Source organism: Giraffa tippelskirchi, chromosome 12 (assembly GCF_054371585.1).
Source record: "Giraffa tippelskirchi isolate mGirTip1 chromosome 12, T2T-mGirTip1v1.2.pri, whole genome shotgun sequence".
In the NCBI taxonomy this organism is placed as follows: domain Eukaryota; kingdom Metazoa; phylum Chordata; class Mammalia; order Artiodactyla; family Giraffidae; genus Giraffa; species Giraffa tippelskirchi.
Genome location: NC_137286.1, coordinates 67,848,810 through 67,875,110, shown reverse-complemented (window position 1 = coordinate 67,875,110; position 26,301 = coordinate 67,848,810). Strand labels below are relative to the sequence as shown.

Genomic DNA, 26,301 nt, shown 5'->3' with positions numbered 1-26,301 from the left:
GCACACAGTGGGCTTTCAGAACCTTAGGAGACTTGAGCCATTCCCACTCGAGCCAGAACCCTCCCCAGGAAGGAAAACGGCTGTGGAGTCATTTTGGCCCCTGCACTGGTTCCGAAAGCCTGGCGGCTCCTACAGCCTCTACGGTGTGAAGAGGGAGGTCCCTTTTGACAGAGCTTTCCGGCTGTCAGATCTAAGCTGTTGTTTCACTGTCAGCTGTGTCTCTTCCGTTGCAGCCATGTGGGCCACGCTGCTCCAAAGGGGCTCACAAGCTGAGTGGCAAGGGAGGTATTGAGAGGACAGGGATGGCTACAATGTGCTGCAAACTGAGTGAGGGTCCCCACAATCCTCAGCAAAGGTCTGTGGTGTGCAAGTGGGGAGTAGAGGGCCCCCAAGTTCCAAAGGAAGGGAGGTACACGGGAGCTAAAGCCCTTGGCTGCTGTGGTAGCAGCTGCAGATGGCAGCTCGTCCACAGTGCACTTCGAATGAGGTCATATGAGCGGGACTCTGGAAATGGCTCCGAAATCAAGAGAAAGGGGTCAGGGTATGTGGGAATCCGGCGGGGGTGGGGGGTGGATGAAGGAAGGTGTCCTTCCTCTCTCCAGTGCAATTTGGTTTGGTGAGTCTCAAAGCTACCAGATGGCACTTCCCAAGTCAGGCCCCCGCAGGAATCAGGGTGGGCTGCGTGCCTCGGCCCCTGCCACAGGGACAAGCCACACCAGTGGCCTCCCTGAGCTCCAATGGCCGGATCTGGGGGTTCTGTCTGGGTGCACACCTCCTTGCTGTGGCCAAGTTCCCCCCTTCTCTGAGCACCAGCTTCATCCTCTCGAATGAGGACATCGATTGCTACCTTGGCACGTTACTCTCTTCATCCTGTGAAGACTCATTAGGCTTATCCTACAATTACTAGCTGGCCCGAAGAGATATCTCCTGAATCCAGATTAAGCTGGAGTCTCCCAGGCTCATCTGGCATGTCTTCCCTGAAGTCTGCCAAAACCCACACCCTTGCATTTCCAGGGACTCCCCTTAGCCAGCTGGGCAGAAAACCCAGCATGGTTCAAACAAGCTGACAGACAAGCGGGAGAGGACTCACGGGCAGACGGCCTCCCTCAGGTCTCGGGTGGAGCTCTGGGACCACAGCAGCAGCGGGCCATCCCAGCGCCTTGGGCTCAGCAGCGCCCTCATTCTCAGGCCGGCGGCTCTGCCCTGAGGGGAGCAGGAAGGTCACCAACTGCCGCAGGCGGACCTCAAGCCCCTCCCACTGCTGGAGCCTGACCTCCCCCGGCCCCACCCCTTCCCCTACCCCAGCAGGACGAGAGCTCGTCTTCCCCTGGCTTCCAACGTGAGGCCCGGCCCTGGGCCCCGATTGGGCACTGCCCCAGTCCGGAGCCAATCACAGTGGCCAGGGAGGTGGAACGCACCGATTGGCCAGGGCCAGGTCATGTGACCATACTCCCCAGGAAACTCAAATATTACCAAGATTCCCTAACAAACCAATGAACAAAATTATCCAGTAAAGGCAAACCGTACATTTTAATGAGGCCAATGTCACAGAAAAAAAAAAAAATCCCTCACAATGAACTGCTCAAGGAAGCTACTAAATAAGCTTTCAGAAAAGTGAAGTCGTTTTTTTTTTTTTTTTTAATAGGGTGACGGAGAGCTATACCTTTCCCATCTATGTGAATTTAGGTTTAAACTAGATTTCCCTCGGCTATTATATAAGACAAAAAACCCCACATCACCCCCTTTCACTCCCCCCACCCCCAAAAAGTGTTTTAGTCTATTGAATTTTTGTGTCCTCAGTTGTGTCTGATTCACGGCAACTCACGAACTCCACACAGCCAGGCTCTTCCGTCCATGGAATTCAGGGCAATTTTTTCTGTCACAGCAAATGCCCACCCTGGGTGATCCAAAGGCAAGGGCTCAGAGGCTCCTGAGAGACTAACTCCTTTCAGCTGAGCACAGAGCTGGCTCCTCACTGGGATGCCTGTGGCCTGGGGCTCCCAGAGGGGAGAGCAGCACTCGCCCCACCGTGTGGTCACTGCTGGAAGTGCAGGCAGCTCCTCACTCCCCCTTGACAGTGTCCCTGAGGGCAGAACAGTGTGAATCTACTCAAGGTGGAAACGCAAACTCCGATGCAACCAAACTTCCCACAAGGTCTCCAAAACCACTCAGGAACAGGGAATTGGAAACTGCAGGGCATGACATGAATGGAGATGGAGACTTGACACCTTACACCGAGTTCACTTCCAGTTATCCCTAGACAAAGTTTCCATGAAAACTTGTCACAAATCTAGAAGAACAATGAGCAGAAACCGGACATGTGCTTTGAGTCTTCACACACAAAACGAAAAGGCAGCTCACAAAACAACCCAGAGAATACAGTGGACTTTGCAAAATCAAAGATATCTACTGTGGGAAAGACCACATTACAAAAGCAAAAGACAGGTCATACATCGCGAGACGAATGAGTGGAAACACAAAGCTTCTCAAGGATGTGTCTCCAAACAGACAAAGAACACCAACACGACAAGCCTGTGAAAACTAGGGAAAGGTCTGAAGGGACAGCAGACTGAGGAAGACACACACAGAGTATCCCGGATGATGTCCAGCACTGAGGGCCTGGAGAAACAACAGTCTAGTTGCACTCCCTCAGGCCTGTGTGACCCTGGATGAGGCCTCTGTTTCCCGGTGGCTCTGAGAGATGGACAGGGAGGAAGGGGAAGAGAAATCACTTGCATTTCTAATACTCACAGCAAAGTCTTCCAATGAGAAGGGAATTATCACCCCCACTGACAATGCCATTCACTGAAGTGATACCCACGAGTCCATCTAACCCAGAAGGGAAGGAAGGACCTGTCCTGACAAAACGGCGAGAGATGGAAGAAGGAAGATCAAGCCCACACCAACCACTGGAAAGAGAAGCTGTGCTCAGGGCTTGAAAGAATTCCTATTGGGAAAATGATGTCACAGCCCCACAAGGCAATCCACAGCTTCGATGCTATTCCTCCCAAAATGCCAATGCATTTTCGCACCGAACAAAGAATTGCAAAAGGGGTACGGAAACAGAAAAGAGCCTAAATTGTCAATACAATCCGACGAAAAAGCCCCGATACGGACATCCAAGGTTGTGTGAAAGGAAATTAGACGACCAAACTAGGATCCTCAGGAGAGTATCGGAGAAGGCGATGGCGACCCACTCCAGTACTCTTGCCTGGAAAATGCCATGGACGGAGGAGCCTGGTAGGCTGCAGGCCATGGGGTCGCACAGAGTCAGGCACGACTGAAGTGACTTAGCCGCAGCGGCAGCAGCAGGACAGTATGCTATTGGGAATACAACAACACACACAGATCCAGATCGATGGAATAAAGTTGAGGGTCCAGAAACAAACCCCGGCATCCATGGTCAACTCATCTCTGACACAGAAGGGGAGAATATCCAAATGGGAACAAGAAAGCCTCTTCAATAAATGTCCATGGGAAAACCAGACAGCTACATCTGAAGAACGCTATTGGTTTTGATCTCACACCACCTCAATATCGGGGAAAAACCTCACCCTAAAGACTGATATCATGAGATAGCTAGAAAGAAGCGTAGGTCAAAGGCTCCTTAACATCAGAGTCTCCTTGCCATTTGCTGGGCGGAGGTAGAAATGGGTCTCTTCAAGTAAGGGAAAGAGGAAAACGAAGTACGCCAACGGGTTTCCATCCAATGGAACCTCTTCACAACAGAGAAGCTAAGCATTCAGAAATGCAAAAGATAGGAAACGGAACATGAGAGACTCCTTGCAAGTGGTGTATCTGAGAAGGGGTTCATATGGAAAGAGACGAAGAATGCACAGCACTCAGATTCCAAGAAACACCACCACCACCCTTGACCCTTCCCCCATGACCAACTCCGACCTAAAGCCTTTCTCTCCCTCTAACCTATCCCTAAAACATAACCCTCATCTAATCATATACATGTGCATTCCTAGCATCCATCCATCCACACACGAGAGAGAAAGAGGAAGACACAGACTGAATCGAGAAGGGAAAAGAGAGGGACAGAGCCAGAGAGAGACACGGGACCAGAGAGAGGAAAGGAATCGACGGTCCAGACTTTTCATCAATCTGTCTCGAAGGTAGAAGCAACGACAGCGCCCATCCACCCCAGAAGGGGGAAAAGGACGGAAGGTTTGGAGAGGAAAAGACAAGAACGCAGGGAGCCCTTAGAAGCTCAGCCACCTGCAGAAGCCGAGCTGGGACACTTGAACAGAATCTCAATGGAAACAGAGGACCAGAAAGTTGGCTACTCTTTTCTATAAGAGAGGGAGACCTTCGAGTCTTCCTTTCGGTCCTCCAACTTGGATGCGGGGTCTCAAAACAGTCAGGAGGGGGAGTGCCTTTTCCTGGGTACCACGGCGCATCCAGGCCTCGTTCTGCCCCATTCTGTGCTGTGTCAGCCCTGGATGGAGTCTTTCTTTCTGAAGTCTCAGCGCACAAGCTCCACGTGATATCGGCCCCAGGTGGAAAGGCATGGAGCTGCTCGTAGGCCGACAGAACTAGGAAGCAGATGGGAGAATGACCCCCACTCTGCAGATGGAGAGACTGGGGAAACCCTGAGGGGCATACGCTTGTCCAGGGCCACACCACTTATGAGAAGAAGGAGCCTGGTCTGAGAGCAGCGGGGTCCTCGGAGCTCAGGCCCTGGCTGCACCCAGGCCTCCCCAGGGCTGTGGGCTGGGCAGTGTGGCTGTCACTGTGCCTGCACATGGCCTAAGGGGGGTGGTCGAGCAGTCAGAAACCCAGAGATTCCCTTGGGAAGTTTTGGGGAAGGGACCTCAGCACGAACCCCAGGAAATGATGTCACCTGCCGGCAACAGAACCCAACAGAACCCGCAACCCGGGTATCCAGGCCTCCAGAGCGGAGAGGAGCCCCCAGCCAGATCACTTGCTGCCAGGATGTTCTGCTGTTTGCCCCTGCCCAGAGGCCGGGGCCTCAGGAGAGCTCACAGGCAGTGTGCGTGGGCACCCTGTCAACGTTGGCTCAGGGCACCCCCGAGAGGCCTCTGGCCCTTTGCCCGGAGAAACAGAAAGGTAACACGGGGAGCCCCAGGCCGGGCCAGGCCACCTCTCCCATGCCACCCGGAAACACCGGGTCCTTTGCCTGTGTGTGTGGATGCGGGTTTCTCGGGGTGTGTCTCCCTCAAGGAAGCCCAGGCGGATGTGGGGTCAGAAGCCGACGGGCAAGTTGTGTCCACACCCCAGGGGAGAGCAGGCTGGCTGGGATGGGGAGAGTGCGGGCAGCGCCGGCCGCCCAGGCTGGCCTCACACCCTCAGGTGGGTCTCTTTCCTCCCGGGTGGGGATCTGAGCAGACACACGTCTCTGACCCTTCTGGGAAGAGAAGTTCGAGCAGGCAGAAGCAGCGGCTCCACTGGCCAGGCCCAGCTCGGAAAACTCCCAGCACGGCTGGCTGACGGTCACTGTCGTTGCAGAGCTTCCCACGTGATGAGGCCGAGGACGGGGACACCCCGTCCACCTCCCGGAGGGAGGGGTCGGAGCACCACCCCCCCGCCCCTGAGGCCCAGTGCAGGCTCCAGGTGAGCGTGCCCACGGAGGCATCAGCCCCACCGGGGGCGAAGCGGAGGCGGGGAAGGCCTGCTGCCGAGACACCGCCCAGGATACACCCGGCGGCCCAGTCTGAGGCTGCCACGGAGCTCAGCACACCCGGCTCCGACCCGGAGTCCCGAGAACCCCGGCCTCTGAGGCAGCAGGAGGACCTGGAGCCCAGCACGCCAGAGCACAGAGGTGAGGACGCTGGGGCTGGTGCACGGGAGTGTGTGGGGAGGGGGTGCTGAGCTACACAGGGACGAGTCCCCGAAAGATGCTGCTGGGCCTGCAGCAAGCGCTGGCCTCACACCCCCACCCCCATCTTGCACACTTCAGTCCCAAAAGACATCCGACCCTGGGTATTCTTTGGGAATCTCTTGGAAGCTTTCTGTCCCGGGATACGCACATGCCAAGGCTGGCCTGTGGGCAAACTTTGCTTCTCCCCCAGCTCTAGCACTGGCCTCCAACTGGAACCAGGCTCCACTTCCCAGACCTGTCCCTACAGAGGTGGTGGCTCCAGGTGCAGGACCCAGGGATCCACCGAGGGCAGATGGAGAACCGAGACTTGCCCTCGCAGAGACACCAGGCCAGCTGGGTTCTGGCCAGCACACCGGGCAGATCGGATCTCCGTGCCTGCAGGACCCCCAGCCCCAGGCACTGATGTCCCACCCCCTCAGCCAGAACCTCCACCTCCACGTGCACCTGTACCTGCTCGGGCTTTGGCAGGAGAACCCGAGGCAGAGGAGGAGTCACCGCCTCGGCAGGGAGAGCCTGCCCTGGCTCCCGCGCAACACCCAGACGCCGACGATGACTCACCCGCCCCTGCAGGAAGAACGAGCCCCCGCTCTGGACAGAGACCCAGAGCCCTTGCCGGAAACACCACGTCCAGGGGAGCGGTCGGCTCTGCCGCCTCCATCCCTGTCGGCTCACCGTGGACGCCGTCAACTCGGTCTGCCCCCAGGGGACATGGAGTTCCTTTCCCCTGAACTGCTTTGCATTTGGTTTGTTTCCACCTTACTGGTGATGTTTTACTTTTTGTATGGTTTCGTGTATTTTTGTTGGTTAAGTTGGGATTAGTAAACTTTTTCATCATTGTTGCAATTTGGGAACACTGTTGTGTGACTCTGGTGATACTGTGTTACCATCACCACTTTGTGGTTTCAGACCCGTTTGATCTTTATGCCCCACCCCCCAACAAAGCCTGGATTCAAGGCAAGCACGCCCTGTTCATCCCTCCCCCCGATCCTGAACACAATTTCAACTTTTCTTTCTGCATTCCTTCCTATATTCTTGGTGTCCCCAATCAATGACTCTCAGTGAAATGACTGAAGGAGTTTCTTTCGGACTCTCCACCTACTGTAAGACTCCATTGGAGAGTTCTCATTTTTATGTCATTTGAACTAGCCTTTGATAGCTGACAGGACGGTGTACGTCCTTTCAAGATATCATGTGCCAAACGAAGCCCTTTTGGCAAATGCCATCATTATCTCCAGGCAGGCATTGCTGTTTGAAGGGTGACATCTCAGCCAGAAGGCAGAGGCTGAGCTCCTCTTGTTGCACCAGCTCCCAAAAGAAGCCAAGAAAGGGAGCTGGAACAACAAACCACCCCAACGCCCAGGAAAGCGTTCTTCACGACAGAAGGCTAGAAAATGACCCAACAACCTTGTGGCCCAGAACCCCTCTAGAAAAATCACTGTTCCATAAAAAAGAGAAACACGTGGGAAGTTCCAAGGAGAGGCAATGCCCATGGCCAGTGTACTTTAGAGACGGCCTGACCGCTCCGGGGAAGACACGCACCGACGGAACCCCTTCGGAAACAGCAGTGAGAGTCCTCACCGTCGTAAGGGTCTCCTCTGGGGACAACCTGCACTGGGCACCACATGGGGGAGCAGACCGGCTTCTCTTCCTCTGCCCCCACAGCATTCACTCATGAAGGCAGCTCAGGTGTTCTCATGCCCTGCCTGCCTGCCTGCCTGCCTGGCTCATCCGTGAGCTGTGACCACCTCCAGGGCAGGACTCCACCTTCTCCTCTCTGTGTACCGTGAATCTGCACACAGTGGGCTTTCAGAACCTTAGGAGACTTGAGCCATTCCCACTCGAGCCAGAACCCTCCCCAGGAAGGAAAACGGCTGTGGAGTCATTTTGGCCCCTGCACTGCTTCCGAAAGCCTGGCGGCTCCTACAGCCTCTACGGTGTGAAGAGGGAGGTCCCTTTTGACAGAGCTTTCCGGCTGTCAGATCTAAGCTGTTGTTTCACTGTCAGCTGTGTCTCTTCCGTTGCAGCCAGGTGGGCCACGCTGCTCCAAAGGGGCTCACAAGCTGAGTGGCAAGGGAGGTATTGAGAGGACAGGGATGGCTACAACGTGATGCAAACTGAGTGAGCGTCCCCACAATCCTCAGCAAAGGTCTGTGGTGTGCAAGTGGGGAGTAGAGGGCCCCCAAGTTCCAAAGGAAGGGAGGTACTCAGGAGCTAAAGCCCTTGGCTGCTGTGGTAGCAGCTGCAGATGGCAGCTCGTCCACAGTGCACTTCGAATGAGGTCATATGAGCGGGACTCTGGAAATGGCTCCGAAATCAAGAGAAAGGGGTCAGGGTATGTGGGAATCCGGCGGGGGTGGGGGGTGGGTGAAGGAAGGTGTCCTTCCTCTCTCCAGTGCAATTTGGTTTGGTGAGTCTCAAAGCTACCAGACGGCACTTCCCAAGTCAGGCCCCCGCAGGAAACAGGGTGGGCTGCGTGCCTCGGCCCCTGCCACAGGGACAAGCCACACCAGTGGCCTCCCTGAGCTCAAATGGCCGGATCTGTGGCTTCTGTCTGGGTGCACACCTCCTTGCTGTGGCCAGGTTCCCCCCTTCTCTGAGCACCAGCTTCATCCTCTCGAATGAGGACATCGATTGCTACCTTGGCACGTTACTCTCTTCATCCTGTGAAGACTCATTAGGCTTATCCTACAATTACTAGCTGGCCCGAAGAGATATCTCCTGAATCCAGATTAAGCTGGAGTCTCCCAGGCTCATCTGGCATGTCTTCCCTGAAGTCTGCCAAAACCCACACCCTTGCATTTCCAGGGACTCCCCTTAGCCAGCTGGGCAGAAAACCCAGCATGGTTCAAACAAGCTGACAGACAAGCGGGAGAGGACTCACGGGCAGACGGCCTCCCTCAGGTCTCGGGTGGAGCTCTGGGACCACAGCAGCAGCGGGCCATCCCAGCGCCTTGGGCTCAGCAGCGCCCTCATTCTCAGGCCGGCGGCTCTGCCCTGAGGGGAGCAGGAAGGTCACCAACTGCCGCAGGCGGACCTCAAGCCCCTCCCACTGCTGGAGCCTGACCTCCCCCGGCCCCACCCCTTCCCCTACCCCAGCAGGACGAGAGCTCGTCTTCCCCTGGCTTCCAACGTGAGGCCCGGCCCTGGGCCCCGATTGGGCACTGCCCCAGTCCGGAGCCAATCACAGTGGCCAGGGAGGTGGAACGCACCGATTGGCCAGGGCCAGGTCATGTGAACATACTCCCCAGGAAACTCAAATATTACCAAGTTTCCCTAACAAACCAATGAACAAAATTATCCAGTAAAGGCAAACCGTACATTTTAATGAGGCCAATGTCACAGAAAAAAAAAAAAATCCTTCACAATGAACTGCTCAAGGAAGCTACTAAATAAGCTTTCAGAAAAGTGAAGTCGTTTTTTTTTTTTTTTTTTAATAGGGTGACGGAGAGCTATACGTTTCCCATCTATGTGAATTTAGGTTTAAACTAGATTTCCCTCGGCTATTATATAAGACAAAAAACCCCACATCACCCCCTTTCACTCCCCCCACCCCCAAAAAGTGTTTTAGTCTATTGAATTTTTGTGTCCTCAGTTGTGTCTGATTCACGGCAACTCACGAACTCCACACAGCCAGGCTCTTCCGTCCATGGAATTCAGGGCAATTTTTTCTGTCACAGCAAATGCCCACCCTGGGTGATCCAAAGGCAAGGGCTCAGAGGCTCCTGAGAGACTAACTCCTTTCAGCTGAGCACAGAGCTGGCTCCTCACTGGGATGCCTGTGGCCTGGGGCTCCCAGAGGGGAGAGCAGCACTCGCCCCACCGTGTGGTCACTGCTGGAAGTGCAGGCAGCTCCTCACTCCCCCTTGACAGTGTCCCTGAGGGCAGAACAGTGTGAATCTACTCAAGGTGGAAACGCAAACTCCGATGCAACCAAACTTCCCACAAGGTCTCCAAAACCACTCAGGAACAGGGAATTGGAAACTGCAGGGCATGACATGAATGGAGATGGAGACTTGACACCTTACACCGAGTTCACTTCCAGTTATCCCTAGACAAAGTTTCCATGAAAACTTGTCACAAATCTAGAAGAACAATGAGCAGAAACCGGACACGTGCTTTGAGTCTTCACACACAAAACAAAAAGGCAGCCCACAAAACAACCCAGAGAATACAGTGGACTTTGCAAAATCAAAGATATCTACTGTGGGAAAGACCTCATTACAAAAGCAAAAGACAGGTCATACATCGCGAGACGAATGAGTGGAAACACAAAGCTTCTCAAGGATGTGTCTCCAAACAGACAAAGAACACCAACACGACAAGCCTGTGAAAACTAGGGAAAGGTCTGAAGGGACACCAGACTGAGGAAGACACACACAGAGTATCCCGGATGATGTCCAGCACTGAGGGCCTGAAGAAACAACAGTCTAGTTGCACTCCCTCAGGCCTGTGTGACCCTGGATGAGGCCTCTGTTTCCCGGTGGCTCTGAGAGATGGACAGGGAGGAAGCGGAAGAGAAATCACTTGCGTTTCTAATACTCACAGCAAAGTCTTCCAATGAGAAGGGAATTATCACCCCCACTGACAATGCCATTCACTGAAGTGATACCCACGAGTCCATCTAACCCAGAAGGGAAGGAAGGACCTGTTCTCACAAAACGGCGAGAGATGGAAGAAGGAAGATCAAGCCCACACCAACCACTGGAAAGAGAAGCTGTGCTCAGGGCTTGAAAGAATTCCTATTGGGAAAATGATGTCACAGCCCCACAAGGCAATCCACAGCTTCGATGCTATTCCTCCCAAAATGCCAATGCATTTTCGCACCGAACAAAGAATTGCAAAAGGGGTACGGAAACAGAAAAGAGCCTAAACTGTCAATACAAACCGACGAAAAAGCCCCGATACGGACATCCAAGGTTGTGTGAAAGGAAATTAGACGACCAAACTAGGATCCTCAGGAGAGTATCGGAGAAGGCGATGGCGACCCACTCCAGTACTCTTGCCTGGAAAACGCCCTGGACGGAGGAGCCTGGTAGGCTGCAGGCCATGGGGTCGCGCAGAGTCAGACACGACTGAAGTGACTTAGCCGCAGCGGCAGCAGCAGGACAGTATGCTATTGGGAATGCAACAACACACACAGATCCAGATCGATGGAATAAAGTTGAGGGTCCAGAAACAAACCCCGGCATCCATGGTCAACTCATCTCTGACACAAAAGGGGAGAATATCCAAATGGGAACAAGAAAGCCTCTTCAATAAATGTCCATGGGAAAACCAGACAGCTACATCTGAAGAACGCTATTGGTTTTGATCTCACACCAACTCAATATCGGGGAAAAGCCTCACCCTAAAGACTGATGTCATGAGATAGCTAGAAAGAAGCGTAGGTCAAAGGCTCCTTAACATCAGAGTCTCCTTGCCATTTGCTGGGCGGAGGTAGAAATGGGTCTCTTCACGTAAGGGAAAGAGGAAAACGAAGTACGCCAATGGGTTTCCATCCAATGGAACCTCTTCACAACAGAGAAGCTAAGCATTCAGAAATGCAAAAGATAGGAAACGGAACATGAGAGACTCCTTGCAAGTGGTGTATCTGAGAAGGGGTTCATATGGAAAGAGACGAAGAATGCACAGCACTCAGATTCCAAGAAACACCACCACCACCCTTGACCCTTCCCCCATGACCAACTCCGACCTAAAGCCTTTCTCTCCCTCTAACCTATCCCTAAAACATAACCCTCATCTAATCATATACATGTGCATTCCTAGCATCCATCCATCCACACACGAGAGAGAAAGAGGAAGACACAGACTGAATCGAGAAGGGAAAAGAGAGGGACAGAGCCAGAGAGAGACACGGAACCAGAGAGAGGAAAGGAGTCGACGGTCCAGACTTTTCATCAATCTGTCTCGAAGGTAGAAGCAACGACAGCGCCCATCCACCCCAGAAGGGGGAAAAGGACGGAAGGTTTGGAGAGGAAAAGACAAGAACGCAGGGAGCGCTTAGAAGCTCAGCCACCCACAGAAGCCGAGCTGGGACACTTGAACAGAATCTCAATGGAAACAGAGGACCAGAAAGTTGGCTACTCTTTTCTATAAGAGAGGGAGACCTTCGAGTCTTCCTTTCGGTCCTCCAACTTGGATGCGGGGTCTCAAAACAGTCAGGAGGGGGAGTGCCTTTTCCTGGGTACCACGGCGCATCCAGGCCTCGTTCTGCCCCATTCTGTGCTGTGTCAGCCCTGGATGGAGTCTTTCTTTCTGAAGTCTCAGCGCACAAGCTCCACGTGATATCGGCCCCAGGTGGAAAGGCATGGAGCTGCTCGTAGGCCGACAGAACTAGGAAGCAGATGGGAGAATGACCCCCACTCTGCAGATGGAGAGACTGGGGAAACCCTGAGGGGCATACGCTTGTCCAGGGCCACACCACTTATGAGAAGAAGGAGCCTGGTCTGAGAGCAGCGGGGTCCTCGGAGCTCAGGCCCTGGCTGCACCCAGGCCTCCCCAGGGCTGTGGGCTGGGCAGTGTGGCTGTCACTGTGCCTGCACATGGCCTAAGGGGGGTGGTCGAGCAGTCAGAAACCCAGAGATTCCCTTGGGAAGTTTTGGGGAAGGGACCTCAGCACGAACCCCAGGAAATGATGTCACCTGCCGGCAACAGAACCCAACAGAACCCGCAACCCGGGTATCCAGGCCTCCAGAGCGGAGAGGAGCCCCCAGCCAGATCACTTGCTGCCAGGATGTTCTGCTGTTTGCCCCTGCCCAGAGGCCGGGGCCTCAGGAGAGCTCACAGGCAGTGTGCGTGGGCACCCTGTCAACGTTGGCTCAGGGCACCCCCGAGAGGCCTCTGGCCCTTTGCCCGGAGAAACAGAAAGGTAACACGGGGAGCCCCAGGCCGGGCCAGGCCACCTCTCCCATGCCACCCGGAAACACCGGGTCCTTTGCCTGTGTGTGTGGATGCGGGTTTCTCGGGGTGTGTCTCCCTCAAGGAAGCCCAGGCGGATGTGGGGTCAGAAGCCGACGGGCAAGTTGTGTCCACACCCCAGGGGAGAGCAGGCTGGCTGGGATGGGGAGAGTGCGGGCAGCGCCGGCCGCCCAGGCTGGCCTCACACCCTCAGGTGGGTCTCTTTCCTCCCGGGTGTGGATCTGAGCAGACACACGTCTCTGACCCTTCTGGGAAGAGAAGTTCGAGCAGGCAGAAGCAGCGGCTCCACTGGCCAGGCCCAGCTCGGAAAACTCCCAGCACGGCTGGCTGACGGTCACTGTCGTTGCAGAGCTTCCCACGTGATGAGGCCGAGGACGGGGACACCCCGTCCACCTCCCGGAGGGAGGGGTCGGAGCACCACCCCCCCGCCCCTGAGGCCCAGTGCAGGCTCCAGGTGAGCGTGCCCACGGAGGCATCAGCCCCACCGGGGGCGAAGCGGAGGCGGGGAAGGCCTGCTGCCGAGACACCGCCCAGGATACACCCGGCGGCCCAGTCTGAGGCTGCCACGGAGCTCAGCACACCCGGCTCCGACCCGGAGTCCCGAGAACCCCGGCCTCTGAGGCAGCAGGAGGACCTGGAGCCCAGCACGCCAGAGCACAGAGGTGAGGACGCTGGGGCTGGTGCACGGGAGTGTGTGGGGAGGGGGTGCTGAGCTACACAGGGACGAGTCCCCGAAAGTTGCTGCTGGGCCTACAGCAAGCGCTGGCCTCACACCCCCACCCCCATCTTGCACACTTCAGTCCCAAAAGACATCCGACCCTGGGTATTCTTTGGGAATCTCTTGGAAGCTTTCTGTCCCGGGATACGCACATGCCAAGGCTGGCCTGTGGGCAAACTTTGCTTCTCCCCCAGCTCTAGCACTGGCCTCCAACTGGAACCAGGCTCCACTTCCCAGACCTGTCCCTACAGAGGTGGTGGCTCCAGGTGCAGGACCCAGGGATCCACCGAGGGCAGATGGAGAACCGAGACTTGCCCTCGCAGAGACACCAGGCCAGCTGGGTTCTGGCCAGCACACCGGGCAGATCGGATCTCCGTGCCTGCAGGACCCCCAGCCCCAGGCACTGATGTCCCACCCCCTCAGCCAGAACCTCCACCTCCACGTGCACCTGTACCTGCTCGGGCTTTGGCAGGAGAACCCGAGGCAGAGGAGGAGTCACCGCCTCGGCAGGGAGAGCCTGCCCTGGCTCCCGCGCAACACCCAGACGCCGACGATGACTCACCCGCCCCTGCAGGAAGAACGAGCCCCCGCTCTGGACAGAGACCCAGAGCCCTTGCCGGAAACACCACGTCCAGGGGAGCGGTCGGCTCTGCCGCCTCCATCCCTGTCGGCTCACCGTGGACGCCGTCAACTCGGTCTGCCCCCAGGGGACATGGAGTTCCTTTCCCCTGAACTGCTTTGCATTTGGTTTGTTTCCACCTTACTGGTGATGTTTTACTTTTTGTATGGTTTCGTGTATTTTTGTTGGTTAAGTTGGGATTAGTAAACTTTTTCATCATTGTTGCAATTTGGGAACACTGTTGTGTGACTCTGGTGATACTGTGTTACCATCACCACTTTGTGGTTTCAGACCCGTTTGATCTTTATGCCCCACCCCCCAACAAAGCCTGGATTCAAGGCAAGCACGCCCTGTTCATCCCTCCCCCCGATCCTGAACACAATTTCAACTTTTCTTTCTGCATTCCTTCCTATATTCTTGGTGTCCCCAATCAATGACTCTCAGTGAAATGACTGAAGGAGTTTCTTTCGGACTCTCCACCTACTGTAAGACTCCATTGGAGAGTTCTCATTTTTATGTCATTTGAACTAGCCTTTGATAGCTGACAGGACGGTGTACGTCCTTTCAAGATATCATGTGCCAAACGAAGCCCTTTTGGCAAATGCCATCATTATCTCCAGGCAGGCATTGCTGTTTGAAGGGTGACATCTCAGCCAGAAGGCAGAGGCTGAGCTCCTCTTGTTGCACCAGCTCCCAAAAGAAGCCAAGAAAGGGAGCTGGAACAACAAACCACCCCAACGCCCAGGAAAGCGTTCTTCACGACAGAAGGCTAGAAAATGACCCAACAACCTTGTGGCCCAGAACCCCTCTAGAAAAATCACTGTTCCATAAAAAAGAGAAACACGTGGGAAGTTCCAAGGAGAGGCAATGCCCATGGCCAGTGTACTTTAGAGACGGCCTGACCGCTCCGGGGAAGACACGCACCGACGGAACCCCTTGGGAAACAGCAGTGAGAGTCCTCACCGTCGTAAGGGTCTCCTCTGGGGACAACCTGCACTGGGCACCACATGGGGGAGCAGACCGGCTTCTCTTCCTCTGCCCCCACACCATTCACTCATGAAGGCAGCTCAGGTGTTCTCATGCCCTGCCTGCCTGCCTGCCTGCCTGGCTCATCCGTGAGCTGTGACCACCTCCAGGGCAGGACTCCACCTTCTCCTCTCTGTGTACCGTGAATCTGCACACAGTGGGCTTTCAGAACCTTAGGAGACTTGAGCCATTCCCACTCGAGCCAGAACCCTCCCCAGGAAGGAAAACGGCTGTGGAGTCATTTTGGCCCCTGCACTGCTTCCGAAAGCCTGGCGGCTCCTACAGCCTCTACGGTGTGAAGAGGGAGGTCCCTTTTGACAGAGCTTTCCGGCTGTCAGATCTAAGCTGTTGTTTCACTGTCAGCTGTGTCTCTTCCGTTGCAGCCAGGTGGGCCACGCTGCTCCAAAGGGGCTCACAAGCTGAGTGGCAAGGGAGGTATTGAGAGGACAGGGATGGCTACAACGTGCTGCAAACTGAGTGAGCGTCCCCACAATCCTCAGCAAAGGTCTGTGGTGTGCAAGTGGGGAGTAGAGGGCCCCCAAGTTCCAAAGGAAGGGAGGTACTCAGGAGCTAAAGCCCTTGGCTGCTGTGGTAGCAGCTGCAGATGGCAGCTCGTCCACAGTGCACTTCGAATGAGGTCATATGAGCGGGACTCTGGAAATGGCTCCGAAATCAAGAGAAAGGGGTCAGGGTATGTGGGAATCCGGCGGGGGTGGGGGGTGGGTGAAGGAAGGTGTCCTTCCTCTCTCCAGTGCAATTTGGTTTGGTGAGTCTCAAAGCTACCAGACGGCACTTCCCAAGTCAGGCCCCCGCAGGAAACAGGGTGGGCTGCGTGCCTCGGCCCCTGCCACAGGGACAAGCCACACCAGTGGCCTCCCTGAGCTCAAATGGCCGGATCTGGGGCTTCTGTCTGGGTGCACACCTCCTTGCTGTGGCCAGGTTCCCCCCTTCTCTGAGCACCAGCTTCATCCTCTCGAATGAGGACATCGATTGCTACCTTGGCACGTTACTCTCTTCATCCTGTGAAGACTCATTAGGCTTATCCTACAATTACTAGCTGGCCCGAAGAGATATCTCCTGAATCCAGATTAAGCTGGAGTCTCCCAGGCTCATCTGGCATGTCTTCCCTGAAGTCTGCCAAAACCCACACCCTTGCATTTCCAGGGACTCCCCTTAGCCAGCTGGGCAGAAAACCCAGCATGGTTCAAACAAGCTGACAGACAAGTGGGAGAGGACTCACGGGCAGACGGCCTCCCTCAGGTCTCGGGTGGAGCTCTGGGACCACAGCAGCAGCGGGCCATCCCAGCGCCTTGGGCTCAGCAGCGCCCTCATTCTCAGGCCGGCGGCTCTGCCCTGAGGGGAGCAGGAAGGTCACCAACTGCCGCAGGCGGACCTCAAGCCCCTCCCACTGCTGGAGCCTGACCTCCCCCGGCCCCACCCCTTCCCCTACCCCAGCAGGACGAGAGCTCGTCTTCCCCTGGCTTCCAACGTGAGGCCCGGCCCTGGGCCCCGATTGGGCACTGCCCCAGTCCGGAGCCAATCACAGTGGCCAGGGAGGTGGAACGCACCGATTGGCCAGGGCCAGGTCATGTGAACATACTCCCCAGGAAACTCAAATATTACCAAGTTTCCCTAACAAACCAATGAACAAAATTATCCAGTAAAGGCAAACCCTACATTTTAATGAGGCCAATGTCACAGAAAAAAAAAAAAAATCCTTCACAATGAACTGCTCAAGGAAGCTACTAAATAAGCTTTCAGAAAAGTGAAGTCGTTTTTTTTTTTTTTTTTTTAATAGGGTGACGGAGAGCTATACGTTTCCCATCTATGTGAATTTAGGTTTAAACTAGATTTCCCTCGGCTATTATATAAGACAAAAAACCCCACATCACCCCCTTTCACTCCCCCCACCCCCAAAAAGTGTTTTAGTCTATTGAATTTTTGTGTCCTCAGTTGTGTCTGATTCACGGCAACTCACGAACTCCACACAGCCAGGCTCTTCCGTCCATGGAATTCAGGGCAATTTTTTCTGTCACAGCAAATGCCCACCCTGGGTGATCCAAAGGCAAGGGCTCAGAGGCTCCTGAGAGACTAACTCCTTTCAGCTGAGCACAGAGCTGGCTCCTCACTGGGATGCCTGTGGCCTGGGGCTCCCAGAGGGGAGAGCAGCACTCGCCCCACCGTGTGGTCACTGCTGGAAGTGCAGGCAGCTCCTCACTCCCCCTTGACAGTGTCCCTGAGGGCAGAACAGTGTGAATCTACTCAAGGTGGAAACGCAAACTCCGATGCAACCAAACTTCCCACAAGGCCTCCAAAACCACTCAGGAACAGGGAATTGGAAACTGCAGGGCATGACATGAATGGAGATGGAGACTTGACACCTTACACCGAGTTCACTTCCAGTTATCCCTAGACAAAGTTTCCATGAAAACTTGTCACAAATCTAGAAGAACAATGAGCAGAAACCGGACACGTGCTTTGAGTCTTCACACACAAAACAAAAAGGCAGCCCACAAAACAACCCAGAGAATACAGTGGACTTTGCAAAATCAAAGATATCTACTGTGGGAAAGACCTCATTACAAAAGCAAAAGACAGGTCATACATCGCGAGACGAATGAGTGGAAACACAAAGCTTCTCAAGGATGTGTCTCCAAACAGACAAAGAACACCAACACGACAAGCCTGTGAAAACTAGGGAAAGGTCTGAAGGGACACCAGACTGAGGAAGACACACACAGAGTATCCCGGATGATGTCCAGCACTGAGGGCCTGAAGAAACAACAGTCTAGTTGCACTCCCTCAGGCCTGTGTGACCCTGGATGAGGCCTCTGTTTCCCGGTGGCTCTGAGAGATGGACAGGGAGGAAGCGGAAGAGAAATCACTTGCGTTTCTAATACTCACAGCAAAGTCTTCCAATGAGAAGGGAATTATCACCCCCACTGACAATGCCATTCACTGAAGTGATACCCACGAGTCCATCTAACCCAGAAGGGAAGGAAGGACCTGTTCTCACAAAACGGCGAGAGATGGAAGAAGGAAGATCAAGCCCACACCAACCACTGGAAAGAGAAGCTGTGCTCAGGGCTTGAAAGAATTCCTATTGGGAAAATGATGTCACAGCCCCACAAGGCAATCCACAGCTTCGATGCTATTCCTCCCAAAATGCCAATGCATTTTCGCACCGAACAAAGAATTGCAAAAGGGGTACGGAAACAGAAAAGAGCCTAAACTGTCAATACAAACCGACGAAAAAGCCCCGATACGGACATCCAAGGTTGTGTGAAAGGAAATTAGACGACCAAACTAGGATCCTCAGGAGAGTATCGGAGAAGGCGATGGCGACCCACTCCAGTACTCTTGCCTGGAAAACGCCCTGGACGGAGGAGCCTGGTAGGCTGCAGGCCATGGGGTCGCGCAGAGTCAGACACGACTGAAGTGACTTAGCCGCAGCGGCAGCAGCAGGACAGTATGCTATTGGGAATGCAACAACACACACAGATCCAGATCGATGGAATAAAGTTGAGGGTCCAGAAACAAACCCCGGCATCCATGGTCAACTCATCTCTGACACAAAAGGGGAGAATATCCAAATGGGAACAAGAAAGCCTCTTCAATAAATGTCCATGGGAAAACCAGACAGCTACATCTGAAGAACGCTATTGGTTTTGATCTCACACCACCTCAATATCGGGGAAAAGCCTCACCCTAAAGACTGATGTCATGAGATAGCTAGAAAGAAGCGTAGGTCAAAGGCTCCTTAACATCAGAGTCTCCTTGCCATTTGCTGGGCGGAGGTAGAAATGGGTCTCTTCACGTAAGGGAAAGAGGAAAACGAAGTACGCCAATGGGTTTCCATCCAATGGAACCTCTTCACAACAGAGAAGCTAAGCATTCAGAAATGCAAAAGATAGGAAACGGAACATGAGAGACTCCTTGCAAGTGGTGTATCTGAGAAGGGGTTCATATGGAAAGAGACGAAGAATGCACAGCACTCAGATTCCAAGAAACACCACCACCACCCTTGACCCTTCCCCCATGACCAACTCCGACCTAAAGCCTTTCTCTCCCTCTAACCTATCCCTAAAACATAACCCTCATCTAATCATATACATGTGCATTCCTAGCATCCATCCATCCACACACGAGAGAGAAAGAGGAAGACACAGACTGAATCGAGAAGGGAAAAGAGAGGGACAGAGCCAGAGAGAGACACGGAACCAGAGAGAGGAAAGGAGTCGACGGTCCAGACTTTTCATCAATCTGTCTCGAAGGTAGAAGCAACGACAGCGCCCATCCACCCCAGAAGGGGGAAAAGGACGGAAGGTTTGGAGAGGAAAAGACAAGAACGCAGGGAGCGCTTAGAAGCTCAGCCACCCGCAGAAGCCGAGCTGGGACACTTGAACAGAATCTCAATGGAAACAGAGGACCAGAAAGTTGGCTACTCTTTTCTATAAGAGAGGGAGACCTTCGAGTCTTCCTTTCGGTCCTCCAACTTGGATGCGGGGTCTCAAAACAGTCAGGAGGGGGAGTGCCTTTTCCTGGGTACCACGGCGCATCCAGGCCTCGTTCTGCCCCATTCTGTGCTGTGTCAGCCCTGGATGGAGTCTTTCTTTCTGAAGTCTCAGCGCACAAGCTCCACGTGATATCGGCCCCAGGTGGAAAGGCATGGAGCTGCTCGTAGGCCGACAGAACTAGGAAGCAGATGGGAGAATGACCCCCACTCTGCAGATGGAGAGACTGGGGAAACCCTGAGGGGCATACGCTTGTCCAGGGCCACACCACTTATGAGAAGAAGGAGCCTGGTCTGAGAGCAGCGGGGTCCTCGGAGCTCAGGCCCTGGCTGCACCCAGGCCTCCCCAGGGCTGTGGGCTGGGCAGTGTGGCTGTCACTGTGCCTGCACATGGCCTAAGGGGGGTGGTCGAGCAGTCAGAAACCCAGAGATTCCCTTGGGAAGTTTTGGGGAAGGGACCTCAGCACGAACCCCAGGAAATGATGTCACCTGCCGGCAACAGAACCCAACAGAACCCGCAACCCGGGTATCCAGGCCTCCAGAGCGGAGAGGAGCCCCCAGCCAGATCACTTGCTGCCAGGATGTTCTGCTGTTTGCCCCTGCCCAGAGGCCGGGGCCTCAGGAGAGCTCACAGGCAGTGTGCGTGGGCACCCTGTCAACGTTGGCTCAGGGCACCCCCGAGAGGCCTCTGGCCCTTTGCCCGGAGAAACAGAAAGGTAACACGGGGAGCCCCAGGCCGGGCCAGCCCACCTCTCCCATGCCACCCGGAAACACCGGGTCCTTTGCCTGTGTGTGTGGATGCGGGTTTCTCGGGGTGTGTCTCCCTCAAGGAAGCCCAGGCGGATGTGGGGTCAGAAGCCGACGGGCAAGTTGTGTCCACACCCCAGGGGAGAGCAGGCTGGCTGGGATGGGGAGAGTGCGGGCAGCGCCGGCCGCCCAGGCTGGCCTCACACCCTCAGGTGGGTCTCTTTCCTCCCGGGTGGGGATCTGAGCAGACACACGTCTCTGACCCTTCTGGGAAGAGAAGTTCGAGCAGGCAGAAGCAGCGGCTCCACTGGCCAGGCCCAGCTCGGAAAACTCCCAGCACGGCTGGCTGACGGTCACTGTCGTTGCAGAGCTTCCCACGTGATGAGGCCGAGGACGGGGACACCCCGTCCACCTCCCGGAGGGAGGGGTCGGAGCACCACCCCCCCGCCCCTGAGGCCCAGTGCAGGCTCCAGGTGAGCGTGCCCACGGAGGCATCAGCCCCACCGGGGGCGAAGCGGAGGCGGGGAAGGCCTGCTGCCGAGACACCGCCCAGGATACACCCGGCGGCCCAGTCTGAGGCTGCCACGGAGCTCAGCACACCCGGCTCCGACCCGGAGTCCCGAGAACCCCGGCCTCTGAGGCAGCAGGAGGACCTGGAGCCCAGCACGCCAGAGCACAGAGGTGAGGACGCTGGGGCTGGTGCACGGGAGTGTGTGGGGAGGGGGTGCTGAGCTACACAGGGACGAGTCCCCGAAAGTTGCTGCTGGGCCTACAGCAAGCGCTGGCCTCACACCCCCACCCCCATCTTGCACACTTCAGTCCCAAAAGACATCCGACCCTGGGTATTCTTTGGGAATCTCTTGGAAGCTTTCTGTCCCGGGATACGCACATGCCAAGGCTGGCCTGTGGGCAAACTTTGCTTCTCCCCCAGCTCTAGCACTGGCCTCCAACTGGAACCAGGCTCCACTTCCCAGACCTGTCCCTACAGAGGTGGTGGCTCCAGGTGCAGGACCCAGGGATCCACCGAGGGCAGATGGAGAACCGAGACTTGCCCTCGCAGAGACACCAGGCCAGCTGGGTTCTGGCCAGCACACCGGGCAGATCGGATCTCCGTGCCTGCAGGACCCCCAGCCCCAGGCACTGATGTCCCACCCCCTCAGCCAGAACCTCCACCTCCACGTGCACCTGTACCTGCTCGGGCTTTGGCAGGAGAACCCGAGGCAGAGGAGGAGTCACCGCCTCGGCAGGGAGAGCCTGCCCTGGCTCCCGCGCAACACCCAGACGCCGACGATGACTCACCCGCCCCTGCAGGAAGAACGAGCCCCCGCTCTGGACAGAGACCCAGAGCCCTTGCCGGAAACACCACGTCCAGGGGAGCGGTCGGCTCTGCCGCCTCCATCCCTGTCGGCTCACCGTGGACGCCGTCAACTCGGTCTGCCCCCAGGGGACATGGAGTTCCTTTCCCCTGAACTGCTTTGCATTTGGTTTGTTTCCACCTTACTGGTGATGTTTTACTTTTTGTATGGTTTCGTGTATTTTTGTTGGTTAAGTTGGGATTAGTAAACTTTTTCATCATTGTTGCAATTTGGGAACACTGTTGTGTGACTCTGGTGATACTGTGTTACCATCACCACTTTGTGGTTTCAGACCCGTTTGATCTTTATGCCCCACCCCCCAACAAAGCCTGGATTCAAGGCAAGCACGCCCTGTTCATCCCTCCCCCCGATCCTGAACACAATTTCAACTTTTCTTTCTGCATTCCTTCCTATATTCTTGGTGTCCCCAATCAATGACTCTCAGTGAAATGACTGAAGGAGTTTCTTTCGGACTCTCCACCTACTGTAAGACTCCATTGGAGAGTTCTCATTTTTATGTCATTTGAACTAGCCTTTGATAGCTGACAGGACGGTGTACGTCCTTTCAAGATATCATGTGCCAAACGAAGCCCTTTTGGCAAATGCCATCATTATCTCCAGGCAGGCATTGCTGTTTGAAGGGTGACATCTCAGCCAGAAGGCAGAGGCTGAGCTCCTCTTGTTGCACCAGCTCCCAAAAGAAGCCAAGAAAGGGAGCTGGAACAACAAACCACCCCAACGCCCAGGAAAGCGTTCTTCACGACAGAAGGCTAGAAAATGACCCAACAACCTTGTGGCCCAGAACCCCTCTAGAAAAATCACTGTTCCATAAAAAAGAGAAACACGTGGGAAGTTCCAAGGAGAGGCAATGCCCATGGCCAGTGTACTTTAGAGACGGCCTGACTGCTCCGGGGAAGACACGCACCGACGGAACCCCTTGGGAAACAGCAGTGAGAGTCCTCACCGTCGTAAGGGTTTCCTCTGGGGACAACCTGCCCTGGGCACCACATGGGGGAGCAGACCGGCTTCTCTTCCTCTGCCCCCACACCATTCACTCATGAAGGCAGCTCAGGTGTTCTCATGCCCTGCCTGCCTGCCTGCCTGCCTGCCTGGCTCATCCGTGAGCTGTGACCACCTCCAGGGCAGGACTCCACCTTCTCCTCTCTGTGTACCGTGAATCTGCACACAGTGGGCTTTCAGAACCTTAGGAGACTTGAGCCATTCCCACTCGAGCCAGAACCCTCCCCAGGAAGGAAAACGGCTGTGGAGTCATTTTGGCCCCTGCACTGCTTCCGAAAGCCTGGCGGCTCCTACAGCCTCTACGGTGTGAAGAGGGAGGTCCCTTTTGACAGAGCTTTCCGGCTGTCAGATCTAAGCTGTTGTTTCACTGTCAGCTGTGTCTCTTCCGTTGCAGCCAGGTGGGCCACGCTGCTCCAAAGGGGCTCACAAGCTGAGTGGCAAGGGAGGTATTGAGAGGACAGGGATGGCCACAACGTGCTGCAAACTGAGTGAGGGTCCCCACAATCCTCAGCAAAGGTCTGTGGTGTGCAAGTGGGGAGTAGAGGGCCCCCAAGTTCCAAAGGAAGGGAGGTACTCGGGAGCTAAAGCCCTTGGCTGCTGTGGTAGCAGCTGCAGATGGCAGCTCGTCCACAGTGCACTTCGAATGAGGTCATATGAGCGGGACTCTGGAAATGGCTCCGAAATCAAGAGAAAGGGGTCAGGGTATGTGGGAATCCGGCGGGGGTGGGGGGTGGATGAAGGAAGGTGTCCTTCCTCTCTCCAGTGCAATTTGGTTTGGTGAGTCTCAAAGCTACCAGATGGCACTTCCCAAGTCAGGCCCCCGCAGGAATCAGGGTGGGCTGCGTGCCTCGGCCCCTGCCACAGGGACAAGCCACACCAGTGGCCTCCCTGAGCTCCAATGGCCGGATCTGGGGGTTCTGTCTGGGTGCACACCTCCTTGCTGTGGCCAAGTTCCCCCCTTCTCTGAGCACCAGCTTCATCCTCTCGAATGAGGACATCGATTGCTACCTTGGCACGTTACTCTCTTCATCCTGTGAAGACTCATTAGGCTTATCCTACAATTACTAGCTGGCCCGAAGAGATATCTCCTGAATCCAGATTAAGCTGGAGTCTCCCAGGCTCATCTGGCATGTCTTCCCTGAAGTCTGCCAAAACCCACACCCTTGCATTTCCAGGGACTCCCCTTAGCCAGCTGGGCAGAAAACCCAGCATGGTTCAAACAAGCTGACAGACAAGCGGGAGAGGACTCACGGGCAGACGGCCTCCCTCAGGTCTCGGGTGGAGCTCTGGGACCACAGCAGCAGCGGGCCATCCCAGCGCCTTGGGCTCAGCAGCGCCCTCATTCTCAGGCCGGCGGCTCTGCCCTGAGGGGAGCAGGAAGGTCACCAACTGCCGCAGGCGGACCTCAAGCCCCTCCCACTGCTGGAGCCTGACCTCCCCCGGCCCCACCCCTTCCCCTACCCCAGCAGGACGAGAGCTCGTCTTCCCCTGGCTTCCAACGTGAGGCCCGGCCCTGGGCCCCGATTGGGCACTGCCCCAGTCCGGAGCCAATCACAGTGGCCAGGGAGGTGGAACGCACCGATTGGCCAGGGCCAGGTCATGTGACCATACTCCCCAGGAAACTCAAATATTACCAAGTTTCCCTAACAAACCAATGAACAAAATTATCCAGTAAAGGCAAACCGTACATTTTAATGAGGCCAATGTCACAGAAAAAAAAAAAAATCCTTCACAATGAACTGCTCAAGGAAGCTACTAAATAAGCTTTCAGAAAAGTGAAGTCGTTTTTTTTTTTTTTTTTTAATAGGGTGACGGAGAGCTATACGTTTCCCATCTATGTGAATTTAGGTTTAAACTAGATTTCCCTCGGCTATTATATAAGACAAAAAACCCCACATCACCCCCTTTCACTCCCCCCACCCCCAAAAAGTGTTTTAGTCTATTGAATTTTTGTGTCCTCAGTTGTGTCTGATTCACGGCAACTCACGAACTCCACACAGCCAGGCTCTTCCGTCCATGGAATTCAGGGCAATTTTTTCTGTCACAGCAAATGCCCACCCTGGGTGATCCAAAGGCAAGGGCTCAGAGGCTCCTGAGAGACTAACTCCTTTCAGCTGAGCACAGAGCTGGCTCCTCACTGGGATGCCTGTGGCCTGGGGCTCCCAGAGGGGAGAGCAGCACTCGCCCCACCGTGTGGTCACTGCTGGAAGTGCAGGCAGCTCCTCACTCCCCCTTGACAGTGTCCCTGAGGGCAGAACAGTGTGAATCTACTCAAGGTGGAAACGCAAACTCCGATGCAACCAAACTTCCCACAAGGTCTCCAAAACCACTCAGGAACAGGGAATTGGAAACTGCAGGGCATGACATGAATGGAGATGGAGACTTGACACCTTACACCGAGTTCACTTCCAGTTATCCCTAGACAAAGTTTCCATGAAAACTTGTCACAAATCTAGAAGAACAATGAGCAGAAACCGGACACGTGCTTTGAGTCTTCACACACAAAACAAAAAGGCAGCCCACAAAACAACCCAGAGAATACAGTGGACTTTGCAAAATCAAAGATATCTACTGTGGGAAAGACCTCATTACAAAAGCAAAAGACAGGTCATACATCGCGAGACGAATGAGTGGAAACACAAAGCTTCTCAAGGATGTGTCTCCAAACAGACAAAGAACACCAACACGACAAGCCTGTGAAAACTAGGGAAAGGTCTGAAGGGACACCAGACTGAGGAAGACACACACAGAGTATCCCGGATGATGTCCAGCACTGAGGGCCTGAAGAAACAACAGTCTAGTTGCACTCCCTCAGGCCTGTGTGACCCTGGATGAGGCCTCTGTTTCCCGGTGGCTCTGAGAGATGGACAGGGAGGAAGCGGAAGAGAAATCACTTGCGTTTCTAATACTCACAGCAAAGTCTTCCAATGAGAAGGGAATTATCACCCCCACTGACAATGCCATTCACTGAAGTGATACCCACGAGTCCATCTAACCCAGAAGGGAAGGAAGGACCTGTTCTCACAAAACGGCGAGAGATGGAAGAAGGAAGATCAAGCCCACACCAACCACTGGAAAGAGAAGCTGTGCTCAGGGCTTGAAAGAATTCCTATTGGGAAAATGATGTCACAGCCCCACAAGGCAATCCACAGCTTCGATGCTATTCCTCCCAAAATGCCAATGCATTTTCGCACCGAACAAAGAATTGCAAAAGGGGTACGGAAACAGAAAAGAGCCTAAACTGTCAATACAAACCGACGAAAAAGCCCCGATACGGACATCCAAGGTTGTGTGAAAGGAAATTAGACGACCAAACTAGGATCCTCAGGAGAGTATCGGAGAAGGCGATGGCGACCCACTCCAGTACTCTTGCCTGGAAAACGCCCTGGACGGAGGAGCCTGGTAGGCTGCAGGCCATGGGGTCGCGCAGAGTCAGACACGACTGAAGTGACTTAGCCGCAGCGGCAGCAGCAGGACAGTATGCTATTGGGAATGCAACAACACACACAGATCCAGATCGATGGAATAAAGTTGAGG

General features: G+C 54.9%; 3 protein-coding genes across 3 annotated transcripts; all 3 read left to right on the top strand.

Annotated features, from left to right (window-relative positions):
• The first annotated feature begins 2,183 nt into the window (after positions 1–2,183).
• Positions 2,184–6,691, top strand: LOC145529883 (uncharacterized). The gene is made up of 3 exons (XM_081550646.1): positions 2,184–5,076; positions 5,476–5,788; positions 6,039–6,691. The coding sequence occupies exons 1-3, from the start codon at positions 4,840–4,842 to the stop codon at positions 6,665–6,667; spliced, it is 1,179 nt and encodes a 392-aa protein (XP_081406772.1). The 5' UTR covers positions 2,184–4,839; the 3' UTR covers positions 6,668–6,691.
• Positions 6,692–12,523: 5,832 nt separating this feature from the next.
• Positions 12,524–14,337, top strand: LOC145529961 (uncharacterized). The gene is made up of 3 exons (XM_081550736.1): positions 12,524–12,716; positions 13,116–13,428; positions 13,679–14,337. Exons 1-3 carry the CDS (start codon positions 12,582–12,584, stop codon positions 14,305–14,307), a joined length of 1,077 nt encoding a protein of 358 aa, XP_081406862.1. The 5' UTR covers positions 12,524–12,581; the 3' UTR covers positions 14,308–14,337.
• A 5,828-nt stretch (positions 14,338–20,165) lies between these two features.
• On the top strand, positions 20,166–21,981 carry LOC145529963 (uncharacterized). Its single transcript, XM_081550738.1, has 3 exons — positions 20,166–20,358; positions 20,758–21,070; positions 21,321–21,981. The coding sequence occupies exons 1-3, from the start codon at positions 20,224–20,226 to the stop codon at positions 21,947–21,949; spliced, it is 1,077 nt and encodes a 358-aa protein (XP_081406864.1). The 5' UTR covers positions 20,166–20,223; the 3' UTR covers positions 21,950–21,981.
• Positions 21,982–26,301: the final 4,320 nt, after the last annotated feature.